The following is a 12,922-nucleotide window of genomic DNA, read 5'->3' on the forward strand; positions in this document are numbered from 1 at the left end:
GCCAGGAGCCAGGAAATTCTTCCGGGTATCCCACACGCGAATGCAGGGTCCCAAAGCATTAGGCCGTCCTCAACTGCTTTCCCAGACCACAAGCAGGGAGCTGGATAGGAAGTGGAGCTTCCAGGATTAGGACCAGCGCCCATATGGGATCCTGGGGCGTTCAAGGCGAGGACTTTTAGCCGCTAGGTCATGCTGCCGGGCCCAAGATCCATCTTTTCTAACTCTTCACCGAGAGCTGTTTTTCCGTTAGGAAGCCCTTCCAAACCAGGCAGTCTGTTGATGTGGTGTGAGCAGCTCAAGGCTATAAAGCAAGTCTAAAACAGCTCAAGGGAGGAGAGGTGTGGAGGCACACTTCCTGTGGCAGAGGTGCATGACATTTGCCAAGACTATGAATGAGGTTGAGAGACTGTACCCATCATCTGTCATTGTGTAACAAACCATTCCAGGGCCCGGTGCGGTGGCGCAAGTGGTTAAAGGTCCTCGCCTTGCATGCCCGGGATCCCATATGGGCGCCGGTTCTATCCCGGCAGCTCCACTTCCCTTCCAGCTCCCTGCCTGTCGCCCGGGAAAGCAGTTGAGAACGGCCCAAGGTTTTGGGACCCTGCACCTGCGTGGGAGACCCGGAAGAGGCTCCTGGCTTTGGATTGGCATAGCATCGGCCATTGCGCTCACTTAGGGAGTGAATCATCGGACGGAAGATCTTCCTCTCTGTATATCCGCCTTTCCAATAAAACAAACAAACAAACAAAAAACCAAGCCATTCCAGAACTTAGGGCCTCCAGGTAACTATTATTTTGCCCAGGGGCCGGGGTCCCTCTAGTCTATCCAGAGCTGTTCCACTGAGGGAGGCAGGGTCCCTTCAAGGAGACTCACTGGCTGGGAGGACGTCCTGACTCAGCTGAAAGCTCAAACCAGGGCTGTCTGTTCTACAACAGACCACTTCAGCTTGCGCTTCAGGTAATGATGAAGTCCAAAGATACAAAGCGGGGCTGCCAGCTTTAATGGCTCTGATTTTAGAAAACTGCAGTGTCACTTCCATTGTATCCTATCAGACAAGCAATGGAACAAATCTCAACAGGGCCCGGTAGTCTAGTGGCTACATCTCTGCCTTGCATGTGCTGGCATCCCACACAGGTGTCAGTTCATGTCCTGGCTATTCCACTTCCCACCCAGCTCCCTGCTTGTGGCTTGGAAAAGCAGTCGAGGATGGTCCAAAGCTTTGGGACCCTGCACCCACATGGGAGATCCAGAGGAAACTCCTGGCTTCAGATTGGTTCAGCTCTGGCTGTCACGGTCACGTGGGAGAGTGAAACAGCAAATGGAAGATCTTCCTCTCTGACCTTATATGCATATATGTGTGTATGCGCGTGTGTGTGTATAAAATCTTTTTAAAAAAGCTCAAGGATAGGCAAGAAAAATGGACATAGGCCCTTATTTCCCAAATAAAGAGTCAAGGAATTCTGGAACTGGTTTAACATCACTGCAAAGAATCAGACGTGCACAACATCTCAGGGGATAAGAATGAGAATATACTAACAAAAATCGGGAATCTGCTAAACAATGGGTTATAGAACCAGGTTGTGTAGATAGCACTGGAAGAACCATGGACACGCAATGCTAAATCTTAGAATAGGCTGGCTCCAAAAGGTTACTCAGGAAATCATTCAAAATGCAGAGGCAGACAAAACCCATCACAACCTTGGAAAGACATGTGGAAGTTAAAGGTCAGACCAAGGCGACATGTCACTAATCTGGTTAGGAGATGATCAAGAGTGTTAGCAGCATTTAGTAGTCAACATAGATAAGACAACTGGAATCAAAAAGCAAATCCAACAAAACAGGCAATGCCTGAGAAGAGTCCAGATTTAAGAAGTTCTCAGGAATCAGAGAGGGGAGTCAAGGACGGAGAAAAACAGCCAAGGCTTTTAAGAGTATGGGAAGCTGGTCAGCAGTCCATGAAGTACCCATAGCATAGCAATAATCAATATGAATGAGGTTGAAAAAGGACTCAATACTGGACTGCAGTTTTTCCAATTCAGGTTTTATTAAAGTTATTTTTGAATATTGCATTTCATTTACATCATGAGTGAGCCCACCAAATAACCTGTATCTATTTCAAACTGTCTGATTCCTTTATGGCGTTAAGGAAAGTCAGTAAAAGTATGCAGAATCTAAGTACTACAATACCAACATCCCTCCCAGGTCAGCCACAGCTGCCTCACACACCATCCGCAAGCTACTGCCTTCTCATTTTGCCATCTCAAAGTAATTATGAGCATTGGTACATTTTTTTGTTCAAGCTAAAAATGTGTGTTTCTTGTGGTGGTCTATTAAAAACAAAACTAACCAACTAGAAACTGGAAAGAAAAAGAAAAAAAGGAAATCACTGTAAATGATTAGCTTATACTTAAAAAAAAATCATTTAGCCAGTCTTCCCCTTTTCCTAGATTTTAGGCAGCTATGAGAACATAGCATAATGTGATTAATAAAAAAATAAAATAAATATGAGGGCCTACTGTAGTAGGCAACTAACACGTTTCACTTACCCCTCACGATATCATGAGAGAATTATAGCATTTTACAAATAAGGAAACAGGTTCAGAAGAGTGAATGTCTGGTTCCAAAGTCACACAGGTGAGTGAGCTGGGATTTAGGTTCAAGTACATGCCTACCAAGCCTATGCTCTATTATGCTGCTCTGGCTTCCCCAAACCCTTCAAGTCCATATCCTTTTGTAGCTTCATCCTCTGGTTCTTTCTTTCCTAATATTTATTCAATTGAAAATCAGTTACTAAGAAGGAGGGACAGAGAGAGATCTCCCACATAGGTCAGAGGAAGCCCAGTGCCGGGGCCATCTTTTGCTGCTTTTCCCAGGCCACCAGCAAAGGAGCTGGATGGAAGTGGAGTAGCTGGGACACAAATCAGCCACCTATGTGGGATACTAGCATTAGCGCTGAACCACAACCCCAGCCCCTACTCCCAAATTATAAATCTACACTTTTAAGCCTGCAAAAGTACTGCATGATAGAAGAACCTAAGATGATTTCTAATTCACTTGCAAAAATAAAAGGTGGGACAGAATAAAAGAAAATGCTTTAAGTAATCAGAACATTCCATATCTAAAATTATGACTATTCTAACTCACTGATAATGATAGCTAGTATTCAAAAAACACACATGGTTATTTATAATGGGTTCTTTTTCCAATTGTCACCATCTATCAATCTCATGGGAAAGGAAGAAAAAAAAATTCTTGCTGTGAAATGATTATACATTCAAATTATAATATGCACGGAGGTTCTGGTATTAAAATCTTACCACCAGTCTTTAGATTGTTTAAGTGCATCTAAATATGGAGATGGTAGGGATCATGGGGCATGGCCTTATTCATACAGGTCTAATGTAGTAGCTAAGAGTTGTAATGTCTAAGAGCCCAGAGGGGTTCAGGACACACCATCCCCAAATCAGATTGCTAAATGAGAACAGAATATGGCATCCCCAAATATACTTTAAGCATATTTAAAGCTAATTATTCTGATGAAAACTGGATATATCTAAAAAGGAAATTTATATTAGCATATCTAAATTAGCATAAATAACTAATAGGAAGAAGGTTGCTCCAAATTACTTGAGGCTTTAACTGGGTAATTTTCTGCATTCATTTTCTCCCCTCATCACCATGCTTGGGCCCCTGTTCTTTTCTGTATCTTAAAATGCTGTGAGTTTCAACTACGTAATACTTCTTCAAGGCTGATTTTGTGTGTACATGTAAGTTATTTAAATATGGATTTTTCTTCTGTTAGCCTTATGTAATTTTAATTAATATCCTAGCCAAAGAAGCAGAAGCATGGAAGAGTGCCATTTTTCACTTTCCAACAGAAGTCAATCTATATTATAGGTTAACTAACTTAAAATTAAAACTTTGCCACCTGGACATTTAACAACTGATTACTTATTAGGGACATATTTGGGATTTCATTTATATTAAATGATTGATATTAATATAGCTTCTTATTTAAGTTCTCACTGAAATTTTATCATTACTTTAGATTTTTTTTTCCCTTTCAGAGCCAGTCCTAAAAATACCAATATATTTTGGAAGCAGAAAGTATGAGATTAGATCTTTGAGGCCTATTCTATTAAACAACCAGGATTAACCTTTCTAGTCTGACTGATGGTGCATTTATTAGACAAATCTTTTATAGAACACATCTACATGCAGGCAGGACTTAAGAGAGCTAGGTGCTTACATAAATGTGACTTAAGCTACTAAAGCTAGAAAATAAAGCTTGTTCATGTAAGAGAGGTAGTCATGTGTGAGTACCAAATAAAGATTCAGCATCACTAAATGACAAGCTGTGGAAGCCCAACATTTTGATCCTGTTCCCTTTTCCCATAATCTCATACAGGAGCAGAAGGCAGATATGACAAAGCGACAATGGAGTCAAGGCTGGAGAAAGAACTTGTTGGTGAACTGCCTATGCAGATCCCTTCTGGGTAATTACTTATTTGTGCTACCTCAGTGTTCTTGGATAACATATCTCGGGTGGCTCAAAATAATTTGAAGATAACTCTGAACAAATGAAGCACAAAGTTTCCTGGCCATCTTTGCTTGAAAGGATCCTAGGTTTTAAATTTCTTCCATGATCCCTTCTTTCCGTATCTGCCTGGGACTTTAGCCCTTCCAAGTGAGAGTCAGAAAGGAGTGGGGATGGGAAAATGATGTGAACATGTAATATACCTGGCAGGAACTACGGGGATAAAAGATAATGACTGAAGGAAAATAATACAATAAAAAAGCCAAGGAACTAAAAATCTTATATGTATAAAAATCAACCCAAATGATCTAAACTACGATTATCAAGTTTTTTCATCTAAGTACCCACATGGTCTCCCTTTTCAGAAAACAAAAACAAAAACAAAAACAAGATACTATACAACTTCTGTCACAAGGATATTAGGAAAGACTGCTTAGCTGAAAATACAGTTACAAGGATTTTGGATTCAAAGTCATCAGAGTACCATTTTCGTAAACATATTTTGACAAAGGCCATAGGAACACTTGTCATATTGTTCAAATGCCCAATGGCAAGACTTCTGGTGAGACCAAACAGGTCACATTAAATCAACAGACTCTGAGAAATAAAGCCAATATGACTAAATCCAAAACAGATCACATGAAGTACCTCATGTACAATACAAACCTAGTTTAATAAATAAGGAAACAGGTGACTGCACTCTGGGAGAACATTCAGTTCCTCAACGGCCCATTTATAGTCTTCTCTGAGACTCCACTGCCACTTCTACCCGGGCAAGTCTAATGGTGCGGCCATGAAGTTTGTAGCCATCTTGCCTTACTAATGCCACAGTGCCAGGCTGCACCCCAGCACCAGCTGGCACATGACAGATGAGTTCATGCTCATGAGGGTCGTACTTATCACCGATGGGTGCCATCTTCTCCAGGCCATGCTTGGCAAACACACTTTTCAGCTTTGCTTCTAGAAGTGACAACCCCTGGATGACCTTCTCCAGAGTAAGTGTCTGGTCCCCAGGCTCTGTTTCTTCAGAAATACACTCAGTTGTCTTCTCCAAAATGTCTGCCACCTCTACCAAGTCTTTACAGAAACTCTGGATTCCTACAGAGAAACCAGATGTTGTGAGGAGGAAAGCACTGTGTCCCTGGCAGCAGAATTCAGGGAGTACCCACAGATATGCATGGTATAGTGAACACAATCGAATCCCATCCCAACTTACTTGACAAGTCTGTGTGGTTAGAACCCAAGAAATAAAGTTATATATAAAAGGCTCAAAAACTTACTCTTTCAAACCAAGTATTTTTAAGTTGTGTATTTTTGTTGCTTCTACCTTTAGCTTTATGTAAATGGTGAAGCTCCCAAACACCCTCCATCTCACTGTGGTAATGCATATATTTCTAACAGGGACAAGATACCAGTACTTCATGGTGGGGAGGGGAACAATGTACTGTGCTATATAGGATGTTAATAGAGGCTTATTCTTGTGGACTAGCTAAATAGAAACAAGAAAGTAACACATAGTCACAGATGAGAAGCAGTTCCAGGAATTGTCATAAAAGTAAGCTTGTTTGCTGAGAATCCCATTACTTCCAATTTGGCAGCTTGTTTTTCTTTTAAGGAAGTAAGGATAAGGAATGTCATTATCAGAGATGTCTACTATCAAAGCTCTTAGAGAGGATGGTGACGGGCAAGGGCTAAAGGGCTGGTTGATGTGACGCTAATCCAGAAAAGAGGGTTAAGGCCCCATGCCACTTTGGGTGGCTGCCTTAACTACAACCAGAAGTAAAAATGAACATCGGCCATGGGCACATAATAAAAGACACGATGGAGGAGACAACTGTCAGACTTTCGGCTTGGTTGGGAGAGAAAGATGCACAGAGCTAAGAATTCTACCTTAGCTTCTGGCTAAGATAGATTCACTGGGGAAACAAATTAGTTGAGTCATGGAATGGATGCTGGGATTTAATTTGGTGTTTTGATACGTGAGGTGGGAAGAGACAGAGAAATAGGAGAGTCAACTGCAACAATCCAGGTATGATTCAGTCTGGTCTGGTTCAGGAGAGGAGGAAACAGATAGGAAAGAGTGAAACCAGCAAGTATTTCCTAGAGACCAGCTTTGGCATGGTCAAAGTCCTTTATTAAAGTGCATCCTCCTAACAATTAACAACATCAGTCATAAATTCATAAATTGTTAATGGATCTTAGTACTCAGCTGCAAAGTAGGAGACACTAGCCAAAGGCTTGGAAACAGGCATGCTGATTAGAATCAAACACAAGAGTAAAGAATGTCTGATACAGATGAAGAAAGGATATAGTTGGCTAGTCATAGGAATGTAACTTTCTAATAGGATTCTGAAAGAAGCAAGCTTCTGGGCTCAATGGTACATGTCAGGACACAAAGAAAGTACATTTCTAGCCAGTAAAGTTGTCAGAATTTGGCGGTGGAGTGGGGAGAAGACTAAGTTCTCCTGTCCATATAGAGAGGTGTTCAATCTGATCTGATTGGCTAACTTCTCTAGCCATGAGGAAAGGACTTAAGCACATGACTTATATGGCATCTTTTGCTACATACATTGCTATATAGGTTAATAAAGTATAACTGACAAATTCTTTTGAGTTTAGTTAATATACAGTAAACTAAAAGAAGTTAACTCAAAGTTCAATTTCTGACAGACCTACCCACTTAGTTCTTTTCAAGTAGGCCACCCATACATCAAGAAATCTTCTTATGTTATCATAATTAGCCTATTACAAAGATTTCCTGTATCTTAGAAGCATTTTTTTTCCAGTAAAAGATCATACAGTAGGCCTCGTGAGAAAAGAGGCAAAAATCATGACCTTTCGTGGATTAGGTGCAGAGAAAATACAGTTCCATGAATTTTTAAAGATGAAATTTAAAAATGGACTAAACAAGGTCTTGTTATTTTTGCAGCCCTGAAGTCAAAGTCAGAAGCAAGAGACTGCGATGGAGATAAAACATTAGGAATACAATGTGAGGCCAGTTCTTTGTTGACATCTGGAGCCTTAAAACATGAGGTACATGGCACTGAGTGAAAAGCAGAAGGCTACGTCAAAATCCTGGCGTCAGAGGACAGGAAGGAAGCAAATTCTATGCAACAGGCAGATAAAGTCCAGAGAACAGGCAGGAGTGTGATACAGGGGACTGGACAACCACCAAAGGCCCTTCAAACTTTCATTCCCTGTGTAACAATGGCAAGTCCATGTTTCATACTAGAGTGTAAGTACAAGCAATCACAGACTTTTTCCTTTCTCTCTACTACCACTTTCATGCATACCTTTGGAATAAGTTGGAAAAAGATGTGGTGTGTTTAGGGAAAAGTTTTTTAATGATTTTGAAGGCACTAAAAAAAGGGGAAAAGAAAAAAGCACAGTACAGCCTATGGGGACAGTGGGTAGGGGAGGAACTGATGCACTTTTACTATGCTCAGTGTGCCGAACTGTCAGTAAGTATTGTTAAACTGAAAGGCATCTTTATCATGAACAAACCTCTTACCAAATATCTTGGCATCTTCAACACATCTCTGGGTCCGTCTCCTTATATTTTCACCATCAGCCACTGCTCTCTGATATCTTATCTGAACACCAAAAACAAAGTCAAGAGGATGAGAAAAGAAATGCTTATCAGTGGAAAACAAGTTTTTGCTTACTGTATAAATGTCACTGTTGTATGTTTCTAGAAAAAAGACTTGGAGCTTTTTTTTTTCCCTATTCAGGCATCCCTGCCAACCTCAACATTCTTTTATTGACTAAAGTCTAGGACAACTGAGTCAGTTTTCAACCTGTGTCATCTATTTGGAGGTAGTTATTTAGGCACCTTTAATCCTTGTGTTTTTCATTTCTACAACTCCTGGTTCCTTTAATTGCTCTTAGGATTTCTCTTTTCCAGCTTTCTTCCTTCCCACTCTGGGAGGTCTTGCTTTGGGAAGGCTCCTGGTTTCTCACTCATCTACTATGTGCTGAGTGCTTACACACGCCAAGAATTGGATCTCCTGTAAATGGCCCCAAAAGTCAGGTAGTTAAATGATGTAATACAACAACAGGAAACAAACAAACAAAAAAATAAGATGATCTTAGCCAGTGATTTTTTTGAACTAGTTTTTTTTTTTTTCTTTTGGCCTAGTGTGCCTATCAAGAGTGGAGAATGAAGGATAGAGGACCAATTAGAGGAAACTTTAAAAACTGACCTAAAAAACATCTGGGAAGTCAGACAGAAATGCTAAGAAAGGTTAATATAGAATCTACTCACTGTTAAATCCTGGACTTCCTTCTCGAGTTTCACAGCTTTCAGCCTTAAGGCCCGTTCAGTGAGAGAAGGCCCAAGCTCATCAGGAGGGTCCTCAGAACTGCAGTCCTCACCAGCGGTTCTCTGGGTGGCAGTGCTGAAGTGGTACAGCCATCCCCTGATGGTGGCCCAGAAAAACTGCCTTTATAAACAGCCAAAATTCCACCCAGGTTTATAAACTGTCAAGTTTCCCAGGTTGAGTCCATTGGGAACATGTTTTCAGGCATAGCAACAAATGAACCCTTGGGAAGTTCTTACTAAATATGAGAACTTGCTTCAGTATGGACTCATCTAACAGTTTGTCAGCTCTGTTTTATAGATGAGAAAAGTGGCATGAAGAGGGTTAATCATTTGCTCAAAATCACACAGTTGGTATTGTGTAGAAGCAGGGTACCTAGCACCAGGCCTGAGACAGCACAGAGGAACTAAGTGCTGATATGCAGAACCAGAAAGGCAGGAACAAAAGCAGGAATTCAAAATAAACACACATAGAGTCCTGGTTCCACCCTTCACTCAGAAATGGAAAAATGAAGTCTAGTAAAGGGACCTTATCAAACTGGAGTTACGCTTAGAATGCTAAGCCTTCTTTTAAACAAGCTGTAAGGTTTTTTTTTTTTTTGGAAAAAGAAGCTGTTAATTCTGAGATGGGTATTCATTTATATGGAGAATAAACCAACAGAAAACTAATGTCTTGGTTTGTAGTCTATCAACAAGGGATTAAAAGAGATCCATGGACTCAGTTATTACGACCTGGTGCCCCATTATATATTGGTCCCAAATTTTTACTTCAAAAAAATATGGTCTTCATAAATCTAGGGCAAATTATACATGATGAAATCTCTCTGCCTTGTGAGTCCACATTTACCCTATTAGAAGCCGGTCAAATAATTTATTCTCAGGACCAACTTAAAGCTTTTGAAAATGGTCAGAGGTCAGATGGGGAAAGACAAGACAACAGGAGAGTGATGGCAGATCCCAAATGCCACTGCCAGGGTGTGGTGCTGGGGCAAATGACAGCTGCACACACATCCAGGTCTCCACGGCCTAATGGACAATTCAACCCTAACCCTAACTCCACCATTTACGTTCCCTTTGCCAGACATGGGTGTCCCGGAAAGCTGTCGCGAGAGTAATCAACTTCAGAGCATCAGTTCTAGAGCCCTGACAGGTTTCCAGTTCGGGTTATTCATTCTTTGGAAATGTCAGTTTCTTCATTCACTAAGCGGGAAATCCTAAGAAAGAACCACCTAGAGTTGTGGTTGCTGACAGATAAAGGCAGCAACTGGAGCATCAACCCCTGAAGGATGGACCAACAGGTGAGGTGATGCTAGGATAAAGGGGAAGGGACTGGTCCAGGGTCTGGCGGGAGGGAACCGTATTCACCGGCAGAAAAATGGTAGCGAGAGAAAGGCGCAACCCCGATCGCATCGACGTTCGGGGCCATCTCTCCCGACACAACTTTGGGTATCCCCGCCTCCCTCAGCCTGGGAAAGGGGCGCACCTGTGGCCTCAGTTTTCCGTCTGTCAAATGGGATGTGAACACACAGGTTTTAGAGGCCGTAAGTCTTGGCGGGTTCTCTTCGCCTGGGCCGGAATAGCCCCCCGCCTTCCAGCTTCACCCATTCGCCTCCTCGCTCGTCCATGTAGTCCTCACGTCCCCAACACCCTGCTCACAAACAAACCTACCTGTTCTCCCACGCGGCACTGGAGGCCAGGAGGCGCTGCCCCCGCCGCTGGACCGCCCACAGCGACCGCGCGGCCATGTTCGCGATCCAGGTGGACCAGCAGGCGCACGCGCAGTCGCTCCGAGGGCAGAGTCGCGCCGGCTCGAAAACCACGCTTCCCGGCAGCCTTTGCGAGGGAGTGCGCTTTCGAGACTTCCGGACAAGAACGCCACACTTCCGGTTGGCCGTGCGCCTCGCTGTGTCCTGTCCTGTCTTCCCGACTAAACGCGACAGTTCCCGCTCTCAGTAAGTTGGACCAGTGGGACCGGTCTTTGATTTGCGGCGAAGAAAGCGGAAGCGTCCGGGCCCCTCATGGCGTTCACACAAAGTGAGAAATCATGAACAAAAGCGCGATATCAGAAGTCAAAGGGCGACCCCTGCTTAAATTTTGAGGGGTAGGTGTGCTGCACAAGTCTTAAAAAGAACGAATATGGCCGAGTGTGCCAAGATAACTCTCCCAAAGGAAGTGAAATTGAGAACCGAAGAGCGGGTAGGTGAAGAGAAGAGGAAAGTGGTTCTAGAAAAGGGAAACGCCACCCGCCGAGGCCCAGGGGAGGAGGAGGAGTTCAAGTAAGGAGCTGAACTGCAGGCAGGCGGAAGTGGTGACTGAAAACCACCTGGTCAGGCAGGCCTAGATCACGTGAGGACTGAAAAGTTGCACCCTTGAAGCTCTGTTCCTGTATCACTCCCCGCTCTCCAATGTCCCCATTTCCCGACACTTTGAATGAGGCACCTTTTTTCCTCAGCCCTTTCCGAAACACAAGCTCCATGACCGCGGCTATTTTTCCTTACACATTCCCTCATGTGAGGGCTCAAAATTTGCCTTGCTGAAGGAATTTGTAGTCCGACTGTGATTGCAGTGGAAATGTGTAACAAAACCCTTACATATCTAAGAGGCTGATTGCTGTATGGAAATTGCTGGCTGTAAGAAAACAAGTAGGGAAGACAGGCTATTCTGAATAGTACAGACTTGAGAGGCTGGGTTGTGTCCTGGGGTCACCTCAACAGAGACCCCTGCAACCACCCTCTGTGTAAAGCTGCTGTGTCCAGCACTCTTTGTCCCTTAGAACTTTATTTTGCTTCCTTTTTTGCTTGTTCCTGTAACCAGGGTATGAGCTTGGTGAGGTTATCTGTTGATTTCTGACATCTAGAACAGTGGATGCTCAATAAAGACAGGTTGAAGGAATGAATTGTATCTGTGGACAGGAAGGTGTGAATGAATTTTAGAAATTTAGAATGCAAAGTTGGGATGATTTTTGAGGACAGATAAATTGAGGGCTGGGACATTTGGAAGATGCAGGTTTACTCACTGGATAGCCCCTACTGATTACACAGTTCGCCTCCCCCCCCCCCCCCAATAAAGACTGGGAAGTGTCCTTTCAGCATCTCAGTTTTCACTGTAACTTGACTTACTTCTACTTTAGAAATTTGGGTCAGATTTTCTCTCAGGGTTTTTGCCTCTATGGTTCCATCCAGGGCCTAGGTCATATTCTTTGTTTCTTTTTGTGAGATGTTTTAGATGTCCTTTTGTAGATGAGAAAATAGAGACTCAGGTTCAGGAGCCTGTGCACACCCTCAGCTGAGGATTTGGTGACAGCAGAACTCTGACAAACCCAGTGGAGAAGGATGAAGAGAAAAGGCAATTTCAAATTCATGGCCTGTACTTTAAATAAACATAACCAAGCCAGGCATTTCAGTAGACGGAAGCAAGAACTGGTATCTATACCTTAACCATTTTTGCTTATAATTCTCTTAGCTGCTCAGCTTACACTAAGTGTGCTGCTTACATGCACTCATTTATTCAACTACTTATTTAAATGCTAATGCACTTCTGAAGGCTGTAGTGCAAGGGAGGGCAACAAATGGATGAAACAGACCTTTTGAATTAAGAGTAAGGATTTGTACTGTCGGCACTACTTCCTCACTGTTTGAGTTTGGGCAAGTTACCTAACCTCTCTGTTCTTTTGCTAAACTGTGAAAGCTGAGTTCCCATGATGTATCTCATAGGGTTTTAGTGAAGACTAAAAGAATAATGCCTGGAAAAAGGAGTGGCTAGCTCTGGGCTGGCAATGCAAAGGGCAAGAGGAAAAATGCAGGTACTCTTTAATAGGAAGTAGACAGTGGAGCATTAAACCAATGTTTAATGTTGTGTGAGGTCCTGTGTTGACTGCACAGGTTGCAAACTTCTCAAGCCTGCCTTGGGTATCACAGTGCTGGATAACATAGTGAATGCCCAATAAATGTTAGTAATTATTCAGAGTCCCTTTCCTCAAAGAATCCAAGAGACACTTAATTCCAAAATAACCACATAAGAAACAGTGTGACAGATACCAGGGACATAGTTCAAGTGTTGGATGCCTT

General features: G+C 42.7%; 1 protein-coding gene across 1 annotated transcript; it reads right to left on the bottom strand.

Moving 5' to 3' along the window:
- Positions 1–5,194: 5,194 nt before the first annotated feature.
- Positions 5,195–10,600, bottom strand: GRPEL2 (GrpE like 2, mitochondrial). Its single transcript, XM_040972962.1, has 4 exons — positions 10,524–10,600; positions 8,802–8,955; positions 8,049–8,130; positions 5,195–5,635 (listed from the first exon to the last, which is right to left on the bottom strand). Exons 1-4 carry the CDS (start codon positions 10,598–10,600, stop codon positions 5,271–5,273), a joined length of 678 nt encoding a protein of 225 aa, XP_040828896.1. The 3' UTR covers positions 5,195–5,270.
- Positions 10,601–12,922: the final 2,322 nt, after the last annotated feature.

Source organism: Ochotona curzoniae, unplaced genomic scaffold (assembly GCF_017591425.1).
Source record: "Ochotona curzoniae isolate NIBS_2020 unplaced genomic scaffold, NIBS_Ocur_1.0 contig_1, whole genome shotgun sequence".
Lineage (NCBI taxonomy): Eukaryota > Metazoa > Chordata > Mammalia > Lagomorpha > Ochotonidae > Ochotona > Ochotona curzoniae.